Consider the following 21,305-nt stretch of genomic DNA (forward strand, 5'->3'; position numbering starts at 1 on the left):
AAAGGAACAAAGGTATAAGAGTATATGCTCTTGAGGCCCACACTAACAGAAAAGTCTGAAAATACCTTCCTATACTCAAGGCCATATGTGGGTCAAGGTAGGGGACAGAAGAATCTGTCTTTTTCCTCTACAGGACTTGTTAAAGAAAATTAATTGGGTGTTTATCAGGCTGAGATCATTCCAGTGCCTTGGGACCTTATGTAAGCAAATTGAAACCCAACCCACTGTAAAAGGCAAATCAGAATTTAAGCTTAACCAATCAAAAATGGCCAACTAATCTCCAACTAGAGACTTTTCACTAAAATGACCCAAATAAGACTACTGTTTCACTTTAACTGAACAAATGTCTTGCCTTGTTTCCATGATAGAAGCCTTCACCCCATGACCCTTTCTTGGAGTCCAAATGGTTTTGGTCTGGTGCTGCCTAATGCATGAATTGTTGTTTGCCCCAATACATTTTTTAAAATTTGTATGTCCTGGGCCAAGGATTTAGCTCAGTGGTTCCGCCACATGCCTCGCAAGCACAAGGACCCAAGTTCAATCCCTGGTACCAAAAAACAAAAAACAACAACAACAAAAAATTTGTGTGTCCCTAAGTTTATATTTTCACAATTCATCACCTAGCTTCAGACAGAGATTGACCACATCAAAGATGGCTATTGGGCCAAAATCTACCCTGCCATTGCTGCCTGCAATGAAACACTGGAGAGTTACTGTAGCTTTTCTTCTTTCTTTCTTTCTCTCTTTCTTTCTTTCTTTTATCTCCCTCTCCCTCCCTCTTTCTCTCTCTCTCTCTCTCTCTCTCTCTCTCTCTCTCTCTCTCTCTCTCTCTCTCTCTCTCTCTCTCTCTCCTTCCTTCCTTCCTTCTTTGTCTAAGAGCTTTCATGCATCACTGCTACTGGTCATTGGCTAGGCAGGTTCCAGAAAAAACAACTTAAAGGGAAAGGGCTTGGAAATCATACAGACCTTACTTAAACTCCATCCTCTGCCATTATTTATCCTCAGGCAGAATTTGGATACGTATGGCTCTCAAATGGCTGGAAATAATGGCTAAAATTAATAAGATGCTAACTGGCATGAATACAACTAAAGTACTGGGTGGAGATTCAAAAATGCAATTAAGCAAGTAGAACCTGGCTTGACATCACATCAGAAGCCTCCAGGGAGTAAAGCTGGCCAGAAGCTAGCCATGAGCCTGCATTATTTGGCTACTGATAAAAGAAATCATAATCACGCTTAAGTTGGATTTGAACAAGTTTGATACCCCTATCAAATATTTTCATATTTTCTACATTCTTTGAAGCCTCCAAGGAATACTGTGCTCAGTTCTGGGTCATTTTAAGTAGGGTATTTGCTGGCCATGAGGTAGCCAAAGAAATGCATCCAGGATATGGGGTGAGTTTTGGAGAACTAGCTATAGGAACCTTGCCTAAGAAAGCTAGAAAACCCAATTTGGGGGAAGTACTGTCATAGTACTCAAGCATGTGAAGGACTGGTAGGTAGAAAAGATTCCTTCTGCATTCACTGATCCAACTAACATTTCTTGGACCCATATTACTCCTTATTCATGGTACCCTATAGGTGCTGTAGGGTACAGAAGTTCATAATCCATAGGCTAGTAGACTAATTCAATGACCTTGGGCAATGTCTTAACTTCTCTTAATTTGGCTTTTATTTGTGAAACAACACTATAAAGTTGTTCTGAAAATTAAATATGATATTTATATACTAGATTAATTTTCTTTTAGAAAAACCCATAATACAAGGCAGAATTAACAAAATTTTGTTATAAAGAAAACAACAAAAAATCTGGGAAAAATGCAAACTCAGCAACTGACAGAAATCGAGTAGACGTGGTAAGACTTTATGAAGAAGGCAACTTTTGAATTGAACTCAAAGGACAAGAGGAATTTGAGTGGGTAGGGAAGGGGGGAAAAAGAAGAGTTTTCCAGGTTGGTGGGACAGAATATGCAAGGTGAAAATACTGAGAATAAGTGTCTTTGGGAAGACTAACAACCCTGTGGCTGTAGTGCAGAGGAGAAATAAAATGATGACAATGGCTAAAAGGATATGACAGAGTTGAGTTATGACAGCTCTCAAATGGCACACCAAGATTTCTGAGGGTGGTGCAGGGCCATTTCAGTGAACTCTGGGAAATATGTGTTCAAACGTAGTGTGGAATGATTATAAAGACTGGAACCAGGAAAGTAAATGAGCCCATCTTTATAATAGTCCATACAGGAGATGAGATGACAGCAGCATTTGAAAGCAAAGAACAAAGTGCTGGTGATGGGGAGTGAAGGTGAGAAGTGAGTAAAAGATAACTTCATGTTTTGTCACTTTTGTGTTAAGGTAAATGCTGATGCCATGAAGTAATACAGGAAACTAGAAGGAGAATTGTAGTTGACCAAGCAGACTATGAGCTGTGGGATGTACTGAATTCAGGTGCCTGGGGAATATACAAAGCCAGTTCATACTAGAAAGTTGGAAATATGGTTCTTGGGCTCCTGAGAAGTGTCAGGGTTAGAGAGATGCAGATTTGAGAGGAGGTACATTTAGAGGGTAAAAATGTGTTGTGAAATATAGACAAACTTGGGTTTGAACTCTGCCTTCAACACTAACTAGCTGTGTGGCCTAGGACAAATTGTTTATCATCTCAAAGCCTTAATTTCCTTAATTGTAAAATTGGGGAAATTATACAGACTTCAAAGGCTTTGCTTATTGCACACCATCTGGTTGCCATTTGTCACCATCACTGTCTACCATCACCATCATTGCTAAAGCCATTAAGTAGATGAACTTGGCTAGGAACAGAGTAATTAAGTAGGAAAAAGGAGTTGAGGGATGAATGTCTGAGGGGACAGTTACTAAGGGATATATGGCAGAAGACTGAAGCTGAAAGCTCAAGAGTTAAAGAGGTTGGCAGAAGACCAAGACAGCAAAGCACCACGAAGGTCAAGGGGAGAGAATTTCAAGGAAGGAATCATGGAAAATGCCGAATGCTGTGAAAAAGTCAAGGACGATAAAGGTAGGAGAACACTGGACATAGGAACTTGAGGGTGATCCTTACTTATGGGGACCACTGTGTGGTAAGCAAGCATGGGAGCCAGTTGCAAATGTGATGGGGTTCAAAATGAAAGGTTCACCCAGACTTCAAGGAAATGCATATCAGATTCCAAAGTGAATTGTGAGATGTATCACCTTCCAGAAATTTCAAAGCAGGAACACACAGGTAGAAGCCTTAATTCTTTCACTAACTTCAAAGATTAGAAGGACTTAGGTTATTGATGAGAAAGATGGGTCAGAAGGATTTCTGTAGAGAGCTGTATTGTGAATTCCATCTTTCCAAAGGAGGGGAGATATTCCCCGTTGCCTCCCTAGGAGCTTCACGGGGGAGATTGAAAGTGCTTGCTCATTATCCTCTGTACAAAGAGGGAAATAACAGAAATAGCAGTCCAGAGTTTATATGCTTGTGTTTCACCTGAGAGCTTGTGGCAGTGGAGTAAAGGAGGCTTTTTTTTGTGTTGGGTGGCTTATTGGTTGGGGACAAAGGATGTCTGAGTGATTGATAAATCTGAGGATTGAGTTGATATGGAGCTAATTTAAATTCTTCCCAAGGGTATCATCTGAGGCCAACAGGGAAAGCTTTAGAAAACAAAAGAGGCACAGGCAAAGCTGGAAGAAGCTGAAAAGCTGGCATCAACAAAGAAGAGTGAAATGTTCCCAGTGAGAGTCCCTGAAAACATCTGTCAAAGAAGTTGGCTTTAAATAACTAACAAATGTTGGCCCGGAGAGTTTTAAACTGTTTTGTAACAGTATAGTCAGAAAGGACTACCATCTCCTCCTTCTCATTAGCCTGCCCACCCTTCTCATCCCCATTCCAGTCCCGGAGGGATCAGAAAGAGCAGGGAGAAGGTGAGCAGGGAGAGAAAGCATCAACTGTACCTTTGTTCCACAAAGAAAGGGTCACGCTATCTTGGATCCTTGACAGTTGTAGGAAAAGCACTCCAGTATGAATGACTATCTTATGGGACTTGATATTGTCACTGTTGAATTTTGATAGTAATTTGTAATCAGAAGAGTCCATAACATTTTTCACTATTTTAGGAGAGCTTAGGAAAGTCTTGGGATTGCTAAGGTGTCTTCCAGTGGCAAAATAACTTGGCCATTATATTAAAAGGACAGTGAAAGGCAACTTTTATTTATATGTATTTATTTATTTATTTATTTATTTATAACCACGAGTATTTATTGACCGAATGAACAATGCAATTTTAACAGGACAGTAAGGCACAACTGTGGATTAAAACAGTTTGCTATACAGCCAAACAGGGGGAAAGTCATAATCTTAGCAACTTTAAATATGCAAACCAAGGAGTTTCTGATTCCTAACAGGTCACTATCATACAGTTCTTCCCTTTTAGATAATACCTGTGTTACTTTACTTTGATCCTGAAGCCAGAATGATACCTCACAAAGAATTTCTTGTGCATTTATACTTACGCCATCCAGCCTGGCCACTCCTGTTCCCCACCTTTGTTCATCCCTTTGCACTGGTATTTTTTAGCAGTTCCTTTCCTAAAGAATTGTTCATACATCTTGGACAGCAAGGGAACAAGCAAGCAAGCAGCCAGTCACAGAGTCAGCCAAGGGCAGATGTATGGACAAAGGGACTCACAAAACAGAAGACGACAACGGCCTGATTCAATGGGGTCTAAGCTGGCTTTGGCAGAGAAGTTGCTCTTGCTCACTTAATGACCTCAGTGCCACTAGTGCCAGATTCCTTGTCCCCAAGGGATTAGCAGTGGTCCAGACAGGAGCTAGGAGGGTCATGTAACCAGGCAGCAAAAACAATACATTCAATGCTTTGGGCTGTAGTAGGAGCTTACTGTGGCTTCCGCATTAACAACTGCCAAGTGTAAAATTCATAAAGAATTTTGTGGGCTGGGGATTTAACTCTAGTGCCTTGCCTGCCTCACACGAGCAAGGTCCCGAGTTCGATCCCCATTACCAAAAAATCCCCCAAAAAACAAAAACAAGAATTTTGGTAGAACTTCAGGACATTGAGGCTAATCTTTAATTCTCTTGGACTGGGATAATTTAGGCACTTCTGTGACACTAGTTGCTCTACTTGCAAATGTAAAGGGAGAGATCTTCCTGTGTCATCACACTGAGGCATACGCCATGCTGCAGTGTGAGTGCAGGAGGTGCTAAGGGGCTCCTAGTTTCTTTGCTCAAAGAGCCACAAGAAGGTCCCAACAACTCTGCAGCCACTCTGGTGGTGACGGTGACCCAAAGCTAAGCAGCGGAACTGTGACCATTTTCTGAACAGTTAGCACAGCTAACATCAGAGAAGCCATGTAGGTGCATAAGCTGAGAATCAGAAGCCAGAGGTATAGTTACCTGGGCAAGTCACCAAGGTGACCTTTCAAGGACATTTCCACCTAGAAGCCCTTTGATGACAAACAGTGCAAGACGCAAGAGAGGGTCACATTCTTCCAAGAGAAGTGTTGGCTCCTGAAATGTTCCTAGAAAGGCAGCATCCTGGAGACCCATTTAAGAGGGAAGGTAGATAAAAACCGCCAGACCACAGAACCATCCTGCCAAGTCAGAAACGGATTTAACAGGCATAGCTTGGAGCACCAGTAGAACAGGGTGCACTGTGAAGGTCAGCAGGATGGCAGGCTGGGTGACAAGGAAATGGAAAGCCAAGGATGCACACGAGGACAACGGAACCTTGCTGCAGCAAAGGCAGCACAGCTACAAGTTCACACAGCGAGAGCTCTGCCGGCCCGATCCAGGCATGATTCCCTCTCCCCTTCTCAGACTGGATGGATGGATGGTGTTTCACAGCACAAGAAGGAAAGATGGTGCTGAGAAATAAAGAGGTGGTGGACAGCTACAGAACAGAAAGAGGTCAGGTGAACCCTTCTGTAAGGGAGGTTTATACACAGGGTGGGTCTGGATGGGCAAACATTTGGGGTCATCATGCAACAACAGTGGTACTTCAGGAGAAGGGAAGAGATGGGATAGAGGTGGGATGGGTGGACAGGAGGACTCTTGAAGTTTCAGTTCTTAAATACTAGACAGCAAGGAATAGTTTGGTCTGTGTCCTTTAGTGAAGGAACTGGATGCTCATTTTCTGTTCTACTTCCACCTTCTCCAAAACCTTGACAAACTCTGTGAAAGATATGGCACTGTCCCCATCCTGGTCAGCCTCCTGGATGGTCCTGTTTGCAATGCTGCCCAGCTGTTCATCTGAGATGTTCACACCAACCATCATGGGTAGCATCTGTAACAGCTCATCACAGGAGATCTTGTCATGTTTATCCAGATTGTACAGCCGAAAAGCAAAGTGCAGTTTGTTGCTTCTGCTGTTGAGTGGTTCTGGTCTGTTCACATCTTTGCTCTTTTCATTATCCTCAATGGGTTGGAAATGAGCCAAAGTTCTCATGGATCCAAGGAAATTTACCTGGTCCTCTTCCTCTGGAAAGAAGGCATTGATGATCCGGTCCCCCGGTGGGTTGATGGCAAGCTCTGGAATCCTCTGGAAATCTTCCCTGCTGAGGGTCCTGTTTTCTCCTTTGTCCAGGCTGGTGAACCGGCTGTAGAGGTGAGTGATCTGACTGTGGGAAAAGCAGGTCTCTTTCTTGATCTCCTCCAGCTCTTCATCCTGCAGTAACGTGGAGGCCTGAGGACCCCATTACTGTGCTGGGAGCTCCTCAGGGAGCGGCGGTGCCAGAAGCGAAGGCAGGAGGGAGAAAAGAAGGGAAGAAAGGGCTAGGGGTCCAGAAGGGAGAGGGCAGCATTGCACTGCGGACCTCGAAAGGCAACTTTAAAAAAGCTGACAAATAACCTGGTTTCTCTGATAAAACCTCATAATCTTTCAGGGTCAATGTTTTAGTAATGCACGGTGACAAAAAAAAAAGTGAGTCAGAATAAGGAATTGGTGCCATGAAGGACAATGATTTATTTATTAGTTTTACCAGACTGGCAGAGAAAGGAAGACACTATGGCTTGATGAAATGGTAAAAGTGGCTGAATGGCCTTCTAGGGCAGAAAATCTGGGCCTGGCTATGGGCTGAGAAAAAGCCAGTAGAGATGGGGTAAAGCAGCACCCAGGCCACAAGAGCAACAGGAAAGGAAGCTGAGAAGGCAAGGTCAGAAAGAAACAGAGAGGACGAAAATCAAGAACGCTATCATTGCTTTTAAAAAAGAAGAGAGACTTATTTGTCTGTGAAAGATGAGGGACTCAGGAAAGAAGATGAGTGGAGATATAGAGACTTTTATCTGGAGGAAAGGAAAATAGAACAATGGAATTGGCTTCCTTATAAAGTTGCCATTCACAGAGAGTACTCACTGGGGATGAAGGACAATTGCTATGTTGTGGGAGGATTTACACAAAGTGAGGAAGGGGGAGATGCTGACCTCCAAGACTCTTAGTGTCCAGGATTCATACTCAGTTGCACATCTTGTAGCATTTTCCATGTCAACAATTCATGTGTCACTAAGACTGAACACAATAAGAAACGCCTGAGAGCTGAAAGAGAAAAAGTAAAGATAGGATTTCATGCTTTATACAATGTCTTAATTTTCTAAGTAGAAAATTAGAAATTTGTAACAAACTAAATAGCTTGTGCTTGAGTTAGAGTCTCCAAAGTACAACGCTGAATATGTCTCTGCAGCTTGGCGGTGAATGAAATTTAAAGGATCACTGTGTTCTGGGAAACACTGAATTTACACCTGAGCTAAAAGGTAGCTATGGTCAAGAAAGTCTTCAGAACCCTCTGCAGTTTTTTTCACTGCTGAGAGGCAAATGAGACTAAGAGCAACGCATGTTAGCCAATGTGCTAACTGTTCAGAAATCAAACAAGCAAGAGCCCCCAACTCTTTATTTCAAGTGTCAGGCTGATTCTACAAACAATGCAATCAGCAGTATACTAGATTTTTTGTTCTTCTCTAATAAGACAGTGAAATGCCACAGAAAGTTTGCAATTATTCAATAAGACACTTATAATGCTTTTTAAAAATAAGAACTGTATATTCCTAGAAATAACATCTATTGAAACAATAAAACACCCCAGCTCCAGCTAGTTGCATGCATCTGAAAGAAATCTGCCCACAGGTTTAATGAAATCTGCCCTTGTAATCCAGCTAAAACTTAACTATACAGAGAACTGTCAGACTTTTGTGACCCATTAGTCATTGTACCATACTATTTTCTTTAAGAGATAAAATGTATGAGAAGAAACATCAGTAGTTTATATTCTGGGTTAAAGTTCAGTACCTGTGATCCTTTGACATCTTTAGACATCTTTAGACATAAGTAATATTAAAAGTCAATATAAAGGCTCACAGTTATTTCTTCCTGCTTTGCATATAGTAAGTTAGCTTATGGAATAAGTAAATGAAAGAGTAAAACACTAAATAAATTTTGTTAGCAGTAGCTCAAAACCACTTTATGGGGAGGTCTGGCCTTTATGCACATCTTCAAGTGTTCTCCGTGACCTTGTATTTCCTCCGTATCCACCAGACCAGGACAGACCAATGGGCCATCAGAGACACTTTTGACTAAAATCAACATGGACATAGGGGAAGACAGACATTCCCCAAGGTCCAAAAGTTTTGAATACTGCAAGTTTTTGAAGTCTGACTGGTTATTCCAAATGTGGTTCAGCTTAATCCTCCAGCGATTCCCTCCAGCGAATATTGAACATCTTCAAAGACCCCTCAGTTCCCTCTCACCTCCCTCGTAGGAAAAAAGGTTGAGAGTGAGAAGAAAGCAATAGTAATCTCTTCCTGGTTCTGAAGAACACCCCAAACCAATCTTGATGACATCTGCCTCCAATTAAGTGCTGCAAATGAACCTATGTGGCTGAGTCCAGCTGCGATCCACTAGGAGGTATATTTCAGCTGAAGTGTCATTCACAAAGTAATAAGGAACACAGTTTTGAATGTGCTTTGACATTTATTATCTCATTTGAAGTCCATTACAACCCAAGGAAAAAAAGACTTTTTACAGAGTAGTAAGCTGGCTTGGGGATACAGAGACCACACAGGAAGAAGGACACACATTTGAATGAAAACTATGGTTCTGGCCTTTTTTTTTGATTTCTCACTCAGAGTTGAGGAAAGCAATGGAGACTCCCATGGTGGGTACAACTTCTGTTTTATCTTACATGGAACATGAGTCCCAGGAAAGCAGTTAGGATGGAATAGTTCTAGAAACATTTACCAAGCAGACCTGGAGTAATTAACACCTTAAGAGAAGCTGAAGAAATGTCCTTTCTAAAATTTCATCCTTGGGAAGAACACTGCTCCAGATGGGTCTAGCTAGTGTAGGGAGGGGCTAGACTGATATCTGCAGAGGGAGGGGAATACGCATCCACACACATGCCCACGCATCCAGACACGTTCATGCATACATACAAACACACAATGTCCTAAAGGTCCGCACAAGTCTGAGCTTTAGTAACTTCAGAAATAAACACTACACAGTTACCAAAAATTAATTTGAAAGCTTATTTACATTTTCCCTGTAATTATTTAGTTTTGTAGATATTGAATAATACATTTTTCTCTATAATTTTTTGATTCAGTGTCGCACTACTATCTTCAATCAGAGGGACTGAAACATTTTACAATGCATGATATGCCTGCAACACACACAGCAAATGAGCCAGATCACAGGGCATCTGATACTAAGCCTATAGTCAACTAAAAGCAAATTTCACATATGCTACTGTGAAAACTGTACTGTTCCTCCTAACAAATGAGAGCTGTCTGTTTGTAAAGCTGGCCCCCCTTCCCTTCTGCTTTAACCCCAGAGGACAACTTTTCATTTATGCCAGTTCAGTTTTACTTTCTTACATATAATTCACCTATTAGAGCCAGGCATGGTGGCAGATGCTTATAATCCCAGCACTTGGGAGGCTGAGGCAGGAGGATCACCTCGAGTCCAGGGTTACTCTGGGCAACATACCATGTCCCAAAGGTTTTAGTATAAGTTTCAGCTTTAATAATTTCAGTAGTGCAAGCCCTATACAGTTACAAAAATCATTTGAAAGCTTAATTCATGACTAGCTTGAAATGAGACCCTGTCTCAAAAAAAAAAAAAAAATTAACCTGTTGGGATCCTTGCAGAACTATGCCCTGTCTTTGACTATATTAGTTCTTCTGCCAGAGCAATTCATCCATTCACATACAGGCACTGCTAGCCATGCCAAACCACACAGGGTCCAAAGCAGAACCCTGAGACATGACTCTCAGTAAACACAGTCTCTACCTCCAGACACCTGATGAGTAGGGATCTCCTCCCATACATTGGCCACCAGCCTATAAATGAGTATATCATCAGCTATACCTCAAGCCCTGTGCCCATCACATTTTCATTTTAGTCAAAGGGATTTCAAGAGGGGCACCATGTTTGACCAACTAGGTGAAGGACCCTGTTATGGTTTATATCTAGATATCCCCCAAAGCCTCATGCACTCATAGGCGGGGCTTTTGGGCTGTGACTGGATCATGGGGGCACGATAGTCATCAGTGGATGAGTTTATAGCTAAGTGTGATGTTGGGAGGTGAAGCCTGATCAGAGGAAGTGGTTACTGCTGGCGTGACCTGGAAGAGTCTTGTCCCTCCCTCCTTCCTTGATCTCTCTCTTTCTCTCTGCTTCCTTCTGCTATGCCATGAGCAGTTTCTCCTCTGCCATGCTGCCCAGCCTTGGAGCCAGCCGACTGTAGACTGAAACCTCTACAAACTGTGAACCACATAAACCTCTGCTTTAAGCTGTGGGCATCAGGTAATGTCTCAGTGATGAGAAAGTAACTAAGTCAGACCATTCCTATGAAGGGCCAGAAGAGGGGGAAGCCTAGTCATAGCTCTGTTGTTTATGTATAATACTAAGAAATATAACGTAAAAGTGAATAGAAACAAAAAAAATTAGTTTACTTATAAACTATGTTCACATAAAATCTGAACAGCTCCCAATAATATCTGTTGTGGGTTGAATTTTATTCTCCAGAAAGACATGCTCCAGTCCTAGGCCCCAGTACCTGTGACTGAAATCATTTGGAAATACGGTCTTCAGAGATGTTCTTGGGTTAGGATGATGCCATACTAGATTAGGGTATGAATCCAATAACTGGTGACTTTATAAGAGGGAAATATGGACAGAGGGAAGAAGGCCACATGATGACAGAAGCAAAGACTGAATTGATGCTGCCACCAGAAAAGGAATGCCAAGGGCTGTGGGAGATCCAACACTGGGGGAGGCAAGGAAGGATCCTGCCTTCCGCCTTCAGAGGGAGGACATCTCTGCCCATGCCAAGCCCTAATGTTGGGCGTTTGGTCTTCAAAACAGCAAGACAGTAAATTTCTTTGAGATTTTCTTGTATTTAAAATTTCTATATAATTAATACATAATATACATGTTTTAGGCTACAGAATAATGTTTCCATGCATGTATGCAAGGGACAATGAGAAAATCAAGGTAAATGGCATATCCATCACTTCAAATATTTATCATTTCTTTGCAGTGATAGCTTTTTTTTTTTTGGTACTGGTGATCGAACTCAGGACCTTGTGCTTTTGAGGCAGGTGGCAGCAGCACTGAGCTAAATCCCCAGCCCCTGCAGTGACAGCTTTTGAGATTGTTTTTCATAGGAATTTCTCTTGTTTTAAGCCATCTAGTTTGTGGTGCTTTGTTACAGCAACCCCAGGACACTTAATACAACAGCAAAAATGTAACATCAGAATAAAGGGTGCTGAGGAATTGGTTGGAAGCGAGTAAGATCCTAGAAAAGTCAAAAGAAGATGAGAGATATGTAGACTTCAGCAGGGACCAGGCCTGGCAGGGGAGAGATGCCAGGTGAAGAAAAAGAATGAGAACATTGGCTCTGAGAGTGAGGGGGTGGACAAAGGGTGATGTGCAGTGTCAGACTCATCACCAAGGAGTTAATTGTCCCTTCCAGGTGTCAAGTGGACATTTCTCAGGAAAATCCATAAAGCTCAAATTTGTCAGTTTGTCACCAGTATCTAAGCACCACCACAATCAGTTTCCTGTCTCTAGTTTGACATTTTCCTTGACTATGTTTCATCATTTTAATTTAGACAGCAGCCACGCGAGGGAAGGATCTGTCGGCCTCTCTGTCTGTCTCTATATATAGTGCTCTCTCTACCATTTCGAAGGTGCTAAGACTCCACTGATTGATGACGATGTAGCTAAAATGGTCACATTCTGAACTCAAACAAGGAAGGCATTTTATTCCACATGTAAAAACTTAGAAGAGGAAAGAGGATCTCTTGCTGTTTCTAATAGTGATCTGGCTCCATGCAGCCCAGTGAAATATGCATCTGTAATGGCAAAATTCCTCACTGGAAAGACCCTAAGTGACAACCCTAGGAGCTTTCTGAACAGTAATTAGGGGGATATATTATTGCTAATCCTGAACACACTAGGAGCCGGGTTAATTTTGAAAGAAAAAATAAAAGTGCTGCCTTGTGGCAAAAGGTCACTTCTTGGTGCCATTAAATCAAGCACAGCCTTGTGTAGGACAAGGGTATTGACGCTGAAGATGTCTGTACTCCCCTCACCCACACGTTTAAGGAAGGTACTGTGGAACAGCCAAAGGAAGCACTGATGTGCAAATACCATTTAGCAAGTACAGATAGCTGGGCTAAGTCATGCTCAGAGCCTTTAAAAAAGATTCAAATTTTAATACATTAGCACTAGAACATGCTGTACAAGCAAAGGGAAAATTGCAGATGTCAACGTGTGAATTTAGTCTCAGGGTACGTTCATACAAGGAAGTAAAACTTCAATTTAGATTTTTTTTCCCCAGCCAACTCTCCCTGCCCCTGATATCCACGTGTTCCTTGTAGACTCGGGGAAGAGATGTTACTTGGTAAGTGTATTTCACTCCAAGAAGAGGGTAGGGGAAAATATGGAAGTACTCACCAGAATGTCTGAAGTGGTCTTTCAAGGGGCCAAGTCACAAAAGATAAGCAAGGTGTCCTCGTGTCCAAGCATGTATTTGTGCACCTGAACAAGTGTGCATGCACATGCACACTCATAAGCACATGTCTTTTCACACGAGGAAGCATTCCAAGGTGAATCTACAAGGGATTTTCTGCCATTTTCTGTTGGATTTCTCAGAAAGTCTACTTGCTTACCATTGCAGGTGAAGAGAAGTTGTCTGCAGCCTTTTGGGATAAGCAAGAGGGGAAAGCCCAATGGCTTGGGCTCCCCAAGCCAGGCCGGGTGGGATAAGCAGCCCCAGGTCTATCAGGGGGCTAGAGAGCGATCACAGGGCTGGAAAAGCCATGGCCCACTCTGCTGATTTGACACTAAGCTGTATTCCAGTTGGGGTTTGACAGACTGTTTTTTATATCAAAGCAACAAATGGACTTTCATTGTGGAACACATCTGGTCTCTTAGCCCATTCTATCAGAAGCAGCTATTTTTTAAAAATTGAAAGTCAAGGCAGATTATTTTTCTAAAACTGTACTATCACTTCATTTGCCTCAATGGAAATGTTCACTTGTTCTACACAAGTTATCTTACCCTGAAACAGAGGTGAGATGAGGGAGACCCTCCCTGAAGACACCTTTCAAGTGATGTATCTACATAAATGTTTGCCCCAAAGAGCATGTTGATCAGTTATTTATAAAGATTGAATATATATATAGAGAGAGAAAACTTATCTACAGGAAAAGCCCAGCTACCCCTCCAGTTAGGGACCCTGAACCAGAATAAATCTCTTCAATGACATACTCTCATTGTTCAGTGATCTTATCTCTCCTTACATGCCCTACTTGAAAATAACTCTATTATATTTATACACATACAACTGATTATATATATTACATGTCATATATCTATATATTCATGTGCCATTTAATAATGGGGATATATTGTGAGAAATTCATCTTTAGATGATTTAGTTGTTATGTGAACATTATAGAATGCACTTAAACAAGCCAGAGTGCCTTTAATGTCACTAGACGATAAAATTTTTGTTTTTTATTAGCACATGTTTGCTGCATATAATGATCACATTCATCATGAGAATTTGGTAAATGTACATAACACATCTTAAATTTTTTACATCTCATTGCCCTCCATTTCCCCCTCCCTCTATCTCTAGTTCTCTTTCCCATTTTCAGAGGATCCATCTCCCTATTTCATAATATCTATCTTTTATCTTGCTCTTTAAATTATTTATACTTTGGGTTTCTCCTACCAGTTGTACATATGGTCTGTCATTGACCCAAGATATCATTATGTACCCCATTATGACTGTTTATGCATTTATAGCTATATCTATATCTATTTTATGTGAGTATCCATTTACAGTGTTAGGATGAGATCATCATATCACTGATCCTATTGTCTAAGTTAGCACTTAGATAGTACACATTCACATTTTTCTGCATTCATCTAAGCAAAAATTCATTATAACTTCAAAAAGTATTTCTAACTGGACAGAATTTGAATTGTCAATAAATATGTAATATTATTCTAGTTAAATTAGAAACAATATTATCAAGGACAGGTCATGTTAATTGTACCTGTGTTACTATTAAGATTCTGAGAGCATCAACAATAAAATCATTCTCAAAGTTAAAACCTTTCACATTCACTTCCCTGTCTATTTTCTCTCTCCTCTCTCTTTTTTTTTTAGAATAGGAAAATTTATTGAGAGAAAGAAAGCTTCTGTCTAAGAGAGACAGAAGGGGGATCAGAAAGTGCGTTGCCCCCAATTTTCTCCTCCTTATCAAGTGCTAATTTTTTTAATCAAGTACAGAGGATCACATTTAGTTTATTAATGGAAAGAAGCTACCCTTTTTGTTACCTCATAGATGCTAATCATGTATAAATTCCAAAAGAAACAACCAATGCATTTTCCCGGTTCAGAATTAAAGGAGGCCCCAGGTAAGCTGAGCCTAGGAACACACTCAATAGTTTTATGATTACAAATCCCTTAACTATAAATTTTAATAAAAATATGATTAAAAATGTAGAAATCACACTATGATTTTATAGAACATCAATTTAATTATTCAATGATTATAAATGAACCATTAGTAATTTATTCTAAATGACTTATCCTTTCCAATTATTTCATCTGTTTTCTATATTAAAAAATCAAAGAAATTCAAGATATGGAAAGGACATGCTGGTTGAGGATCTGAAACTGATTTGGTAGCTTTGGAGTTGACATAATCTTGGCCTGGTACAGCTCATTTTGGAAAGCTGCCTCAAATTTCCCCTGGTTTTGAACTTTTTTTTCCTTACCACTTTCATCTAGCAAGAAATCATCCTGGTAACGGAACTTCTCCGGTCCACATGCAATAAAAATGTCATCGTCACCAAAAAAGTCCTGAAGGCACATCACCTACAAGAGAAAAGCATGGTACTCAGCGAAGGGCTGGCAGAACAGCAATTACAACAATGCATCCCAGCAAGTAGACATCTGCATAAAGCCACTTCCCCTCTAATGGAATCAACAGGGCAGCTTCTCCAGGGGAATTTCAAAGGAAGGGCTTAAGCATCTGTTCCTAGTAAGAAACATGTTATGTCTCAGTTCTGCAGGAAGACGGGATAGGGCAAATAGAACCGGTAACTGTCACATTTATTACTTGATACATCAATAGGCTATGAGGTAAGAGCCCTTTGTTTCCATAATAAAATAGATGCAGCAACATGTGGGAAAGGAGCTCCCCCTCACGTTTCTGAATGTAAATCTCCATGATAGCAACAAAAGTCAGCATATACTTTTATGTCTTCTAGTAACTGATGCCATTGTATGCACGTGATGATCATTGAAGAAAAGATATATATTGTAATTATGAACACAATAATCTCCTTTAGACCCATTCCACTTCTAAGAGAAAGAAAAGTGGAATCTCTTATAAAAGCAGTCATTTAAAAATTAAGTTAATTCTGAGGTTAAATATACAGACTAAAGTACCTATATATCCACCACTCAAGTGATGCTAAACACTAAAATGTCCAGACCTTTCAACTTCTTGTTATCATGAAAAGTTTTAATGCAACCTTTTGATATTTTTCCACTCGTTCTCCAATAAGAACTTTAAGAGAAGAAAATGTACCAAATGTACATTTTCTTGCAAGAAAATGTAGCCAAAATGAATAATTTTTGAGCATTTCACTATCTGGAGAGAACTGTAAGGCTTTGTTCATAATATGTGTAATACCAACAATGGGAACACTGCAGATTTCTATTTATTTTCAATTTCCTTTAACTACTTGGGTAAATCATAAAGCGGCCAGTGAAGGCACCCATTCAGAGTTCTAGGAAAAGACTTTGGAATAGCATTTCCTCATGGCTAATGGAGTACCAGCGACAAACCCTTCTGGAATGTTAGTCTCTTTACCTGTGTTTATCATTAGCATCTCTCATATTTGTCTGTAATTCCACCTATGGACACCTCTGAAATCCTTTACCTTTGTCAACCCCTGGCAATACTACCTTGATATATCACATGTGTAGTAAGTTGAGAAAGTAGTAAATCAGAAGAACATGACATTATTTGGAGATCTAAACACAGTGATGTGGGGCCAGGGATTTAGCTCAGTGGTTCTGCCGCCTGCCTTGCAAGTGCAAGGACCCGAGTTCCACCCCTGGCACCAAAAAAAAAAAAAAAAAAAAAGAAAATACTATGATGTTTGGGCTTCAGATTGTGTTTTGAAACAACTTTTGACTTTCAAATAATCACCTGGCTAAAGTTTTAAAAAGGAAATTTCTATAAACAGTTTGATAATTGACATTAATTATGAATAAAGGCATCCGTGGTTGTCACTTCTTATTTTGTCCAGGAAAGCTCGAAGGTACAGGTGGTATCAAGGGAATACTGTAATCCCTGAGGAACAGGGGCCAAGAGCTTAAGCGTGGTGTCAGAAGACATAATCTTCAACCTAGCTTAAATGGAGGCCCTTTGGATTCAAAACCTGCTCTCTGTGTCATTCCTCTCCCTCACTCCAACCCTGACCTCACTCGTCTTTACCTTCATGACACCCCAGCTTTTTCTAGCAGCATTGGTGTCATTCCAAACTAACTCATACAGGCCATTTTCACCTTACACGTGGAAGTCCTCACTGAATGCCTCCTAGATCCCAGAGAACATACAGCACTGACATACAAAAATGAGACATGATCTCTTCCTCAGGCAAAAATCTGACAATGAGCCCCAAAGGACAATATGTCTTAAAGTGTGGATTGCTAATATGTTTGTGCAAAAAGGAGGTCTAAGATGAAACAAAATGTCAAGCTTATCCAATGGGTTTCTTTGTATCTGAACTTTGAAAAACCTGTAATTGCTAATGTGTGCCATAACTCCAAAGAGGAGACAGGAAAATCCAGAATGATTTTTTCTCACACTCCATCATACAGACTCGTGTCTTACAGAGTTCCCTTTAGAGAAAAGAATGCAGGGAACACAAAGGAAAAACCATTACCCACACTCTTCCCAGGCAAATGTGCTTGCTTCTCCACCAATCAATATTTATTTGCTAATTCATCTACTCACTCAAACTTTTACTCTGTGCCTGCTTTATGCCAAACATCATGACAAATATCTGATAGGTGAAAATACTATTGTCTAAGAAAATGATCTTTTCGTTCTGCACATTCTCCCCATTTGCATTTTAGACCAACAGGTTCTAACTAGACCACATTTATCTATAACGTGTACTTATAATGTTATTGCTCAGTGGGTAAATAACTGTCAGAGCCACAATATGTCATAAGCAGGTTGCCAGCCAACTCATTCCCATCATTTTACTGATGACCAGGTATCAAGTCTGAGGCCTAAAGAAGAGAAAAGATTACAACCCATCTTGGATAGTTTAGGCATAATTCTGTTGGCAAGTGGGAAATGAAACATGATGAACTTTTGATGTTCTTTCCAACACCAGGATTCCAAGAATATGAAAAGAACACAGTGATAGTTAGGGAAAAGTAACTGTCATCACTCAGCACAGAGAGACAGGCAAGAGTCATTTGGTGCTGAGCAATGTGTACTCATTTACCTCCCAAGCTTCACTGACAAAAAGCAAAGAATCTGTTGAACTATCAGAAACTCTGATGTTTCCTGTCCCTTCTGCTTTGCATCATTTTGCCTTTTCCCTGCTCACAACTTCCCACTAGAAAAGGTGGGTAAGGTCAGTAGACCAAATTCAAATATAGAACTGTTCACTGGGAAAAGAAGGCTTTGAAAAAGAGTTGAGATCAAGGGATGCTTAGACACAAAGATGGATTTAGGATAATTGGTACACTCCAATTATCCATGCTCTCACATTCAGTCATTGATCTGGAGGTGGCTGTAACACATTCCATCTAACAGAAAAGAATAACAGAATGAGACTTATAACCCCTTTCTCTAGGCAAATCAACTGTGAGAATTCTTGAGGCATTACTGTATGTTCTGATACCAAGTTATTATAAAAGTAGAGAAATGTAAATCCTGTGCTTTGCGTAATAACTCAATTTTATATATCTGTATAGTGTTACTCCTTCTAAAAGCTGATGTACTAAAAATTCAGCATGGTTACCAGCTTACAAAATAAGTTCCATTTACGGATGAAAAACATGCTTCTTACTACAGGAGGACAGTGATGGTGACTTCTTCTGCTGTGGAATCTGCTCAACAGGTATCAGATGTGGGAAGAATTCATCAAGATTAGATTCAGGGTGGATGCAAAGGTAGAGATATCAAGTTTGAGAAAAGAGAATAAAAGATCACTTTCCCATTTCACCATCATCTTCCTGCCCCCAAGAAGACCTGGTATCATTCATGGCTGCTCTTCCTTGCTGTCTCACTATGGTCACAAGTTGCCCCCTGGAACATTTTCAAAAAACAGGCCTTTCCCACCCTTCTCCCTGTTACCCTCGCCATCACATCAGTTTCATCCTCCTCCCTGTGGACCTTGGCATTCCCCTTTAATGCATTTTCTCACTCCACCTCCATCCTCTCCAATTCATTCTGTTAGTCTATTATTCCTTTGTAAACTTTCAAAATCCAATTCTGTGGCTCTGACAACCACGAATGTCTTCCAATCATCAAGTTAAAGCTCATCTTTCTGAGTTTAGCACTCCAGATGCCTCATAACCTGGCTACTTTTCATCATTCCAGTTGTTTTAGTTGTGATATAGCACCTGACATGTAGTGAGCATTTGTTGGAAGGAAGGAAGGAAGGAAGGAGGGAAGGAGGGAAGGAGGGAAGGAGGGAAGGAGGGAAGGAAGGAGGGAAGGAGGGAAGGAGTGAAGGGAGGAAGGGAGGAAGGAAGGAAGGAAGGATGGATGAATGGATAGGTAGATGGAGCATTCTAAAGTGAAATATGTTCTCATTTATCTGCTTTATTCTTCTCTAAAAAGGGGCTTAATCATTCCTATTTGTGTAGGGAATTTCTGTATGAAAATCTCTTCTGTTTTCTATTTGTTCCTACTACTCTTTGCCTATTTAAATCCCTCTGATGGTCTAAAGTACAGTTGCAAATTCAAGTCCTATCTTTACCACCCACTCCAATCCCATAAGACTCATCAACTGATCTGAAGCTCTAGTCATCATTAAATAAGCATTTATTGAGCACCTGTTATTTGTCAGCCCATGCTAGACTTTCAGAACACAACTTTCCTTCATTTAGAACTAAGTATTTACTTCTTTTCCAGTACATACATCTACAGTCTTAGAAACTCAAGAATGCCTCTAGTACTACTGCCAATCAGTAACTCAGTGGTGAGTCACTTGAATCACCTTCCACTGGTTCTGTCAAAGGCTATGATCTGAATTCCAGCCCTTGCTCTGCCACTTTCATTGATTTGGGCAAGTCAGAAAACTGAAGTCAGGTACCTTAAAATGAGTTCCTCCTCCTAAAAACCCCACTTACACCCAGGACAGAGGAAGTGCTTCCTGTTGGGTGCCATTCTTTGGCATTAAAGTGAGTCTGCTCTGGGGCTGCTCCCTAGAAACAGGAAATTGTCCACAGAGCCTGGATTCTGAGCAAACTCAGCTCTGGAACTTAGATGTTCACATCTGTGCCTAAGTGTATCATATCAATTGTTCTAAGGACAGATGACTTACGGTCACAAATAGGAAGTTCTCAATAAATTTTAACTATTTTATTAACTAAATTTATTTTACTTCAAAGTAAGTATAAATCAAATGTATACTTAATAGAAAATGATTTTAAAAATTAAAAACACAGTATGTAGCTCCTGGACATTATTCTATCAGGCTTCTTTTCTAAGCAGAAATGGACAAAATGAAACAAATGAGTTTCTCTTATTTCATTGGGAATTATTATTCTATAGGTATTATTATTCTGATAAAAATCATACTTTGGATTAGTATCAGGGAATTTGTGCAAAGCTGGTAGAAGCTGCTAATGCAAGTGTGGTGTATAGTCCCTGCCTCTGACTTTGATTAGGCCTCCATTAGATAATACTGTAAAAAGTCATTTGCAAGTGCATTCAGCTAATATCACCCATGAATCATTATTTGAACTTAAGAGACTCTTGGGGCCTGTCACCAGCTTTAAGATTTGTGGGAACCAGAGATTTGTATTCCTCTAAGAAACTTATTCTGTTGAAATAGCTTACACTAGAAAAAGAAAATGTATATGTATTATATGTAATTTATAGGGAGATTATCTGTTTATGCACCCAATTAATATTCTATTAACTTTCAGTTCGCAGTGCTTTGGTTATATATAAATCAAACTTTCCTTCCTTTTCACTGATTGCTCCAGAGTTTATCTTCTATGGTACATAGTATAATGTCAAAGCTGCAGTATCTCAGAAAACACAGATGATTTGAATTATTACTTCCTGGAAAAGGCCTTGAAGGAGGATTAGGATACCTAGGTTCTGAGTACAGATTTGCTGTCATTGTATGAACTTGGATGATTTGATTAGATTCTGTTGCTTATCAGTTTCTGTATTAGCTCTAATATGTTGTACAACAGTGATTATATGATGAAGATACAAAGAAAATGTGAAAAGTCTTTTTGGTGTGATGTATCAACAAGAACAGTTCTATATGCACAAATACATTTCATACTCAATATATATTGTTCTATTCAGTCTTCTCTGCTATGAGGAATTTATTGGATAACAGTTGATAGATATTAAGCATCCTCCAAACGTCCACATGACAAAGGCTTGGTCTGCAGCATTGCATGACTGGAAAATAAAGGAAATAGTAAGAGGCTGGGCCTAGTGGGAGGCATTCATGTCACTGGGATGTGCCCTTGAAGAGGTTAGAAGATCTCACCCCCTTC

The 21,305-nt window shown here is 40.3% G+C and overlaps 2 protein-coding genes across 5 annotated transcripts in view; both read right to left on the reverse strand.

The window, feature by feature from the left end:
- Positions 1–21,305, reverse strand: part of Dclk1 (doublecortin like kinase 1) — a 381,164-nt gene that overhangs the window by 155,006 nt on the left and 204,853 nt on the right. For all 4 annotated transcript variants that reach the window (XM_004854738.4, XM_087199508.1, XM_087199509.1 and 1 more), the window contains one exon: positions 15,299–15,398. In XM_004854738.4, coding sequence (XP_004854795.1) covers positions 15,299–15,398 — 100 coding nt within the window. The remainder of the gene's footprint in view (positions 1–15,298; positions 15,399–21,305) is intronic.
- Positions 726–15,290, reverse strand: LOC147821710 (calcineurin B homologous protein 1-like). Its single transcript, XM_087199513.1, has 2 exons — positions 7,429–15,290; positions 726–6,673 (listed from the first exon to the last, which is right to left on the reverse strand). The coding sequence occupies exons 1-2, from the start codon at positions 7,486–7,488 to the stop codon at positions 6,116–6,118; spliced, it is 618 nt and encodes a 205-aa protein (XP_087055639.1). The 5' UTR covers positions 7,489–15,290; the 3' UTR covers positions 726–6,115.

This window comes from Heterocephalus glaber, unplaced genomic scaffold, assembly GCF_053883595.1.
Source record: "Heterocephalus glaber isolate CG9 unplaced genomic scaffold, H.glaber_assembly_v1.0 deba00001720, whole genome shotgun sequence".
Lineage (NCBI taxonomy): Eukaryota > Metazoa > Chordata > Mammalia > Rodentia > Bathyergidae > Heterocephalus > Heterocephalus glaber.

Coding starts and splice junctions, on each gene's coding strand:
- LOC147821710 (XM_087199513.1), bottom strand. CDS start 7,488: ATGGAAAATGCTACAAGATGTGCAACTGAGTATGAATCCTGGACACTA. Junction 6,674..7,428: donor GGACACTAAGAGTCTTGGAG/GTCAGCATCTCC, acceptor ACGTTACTGCAG/GATGAAGAGCTGGAGGAGAT.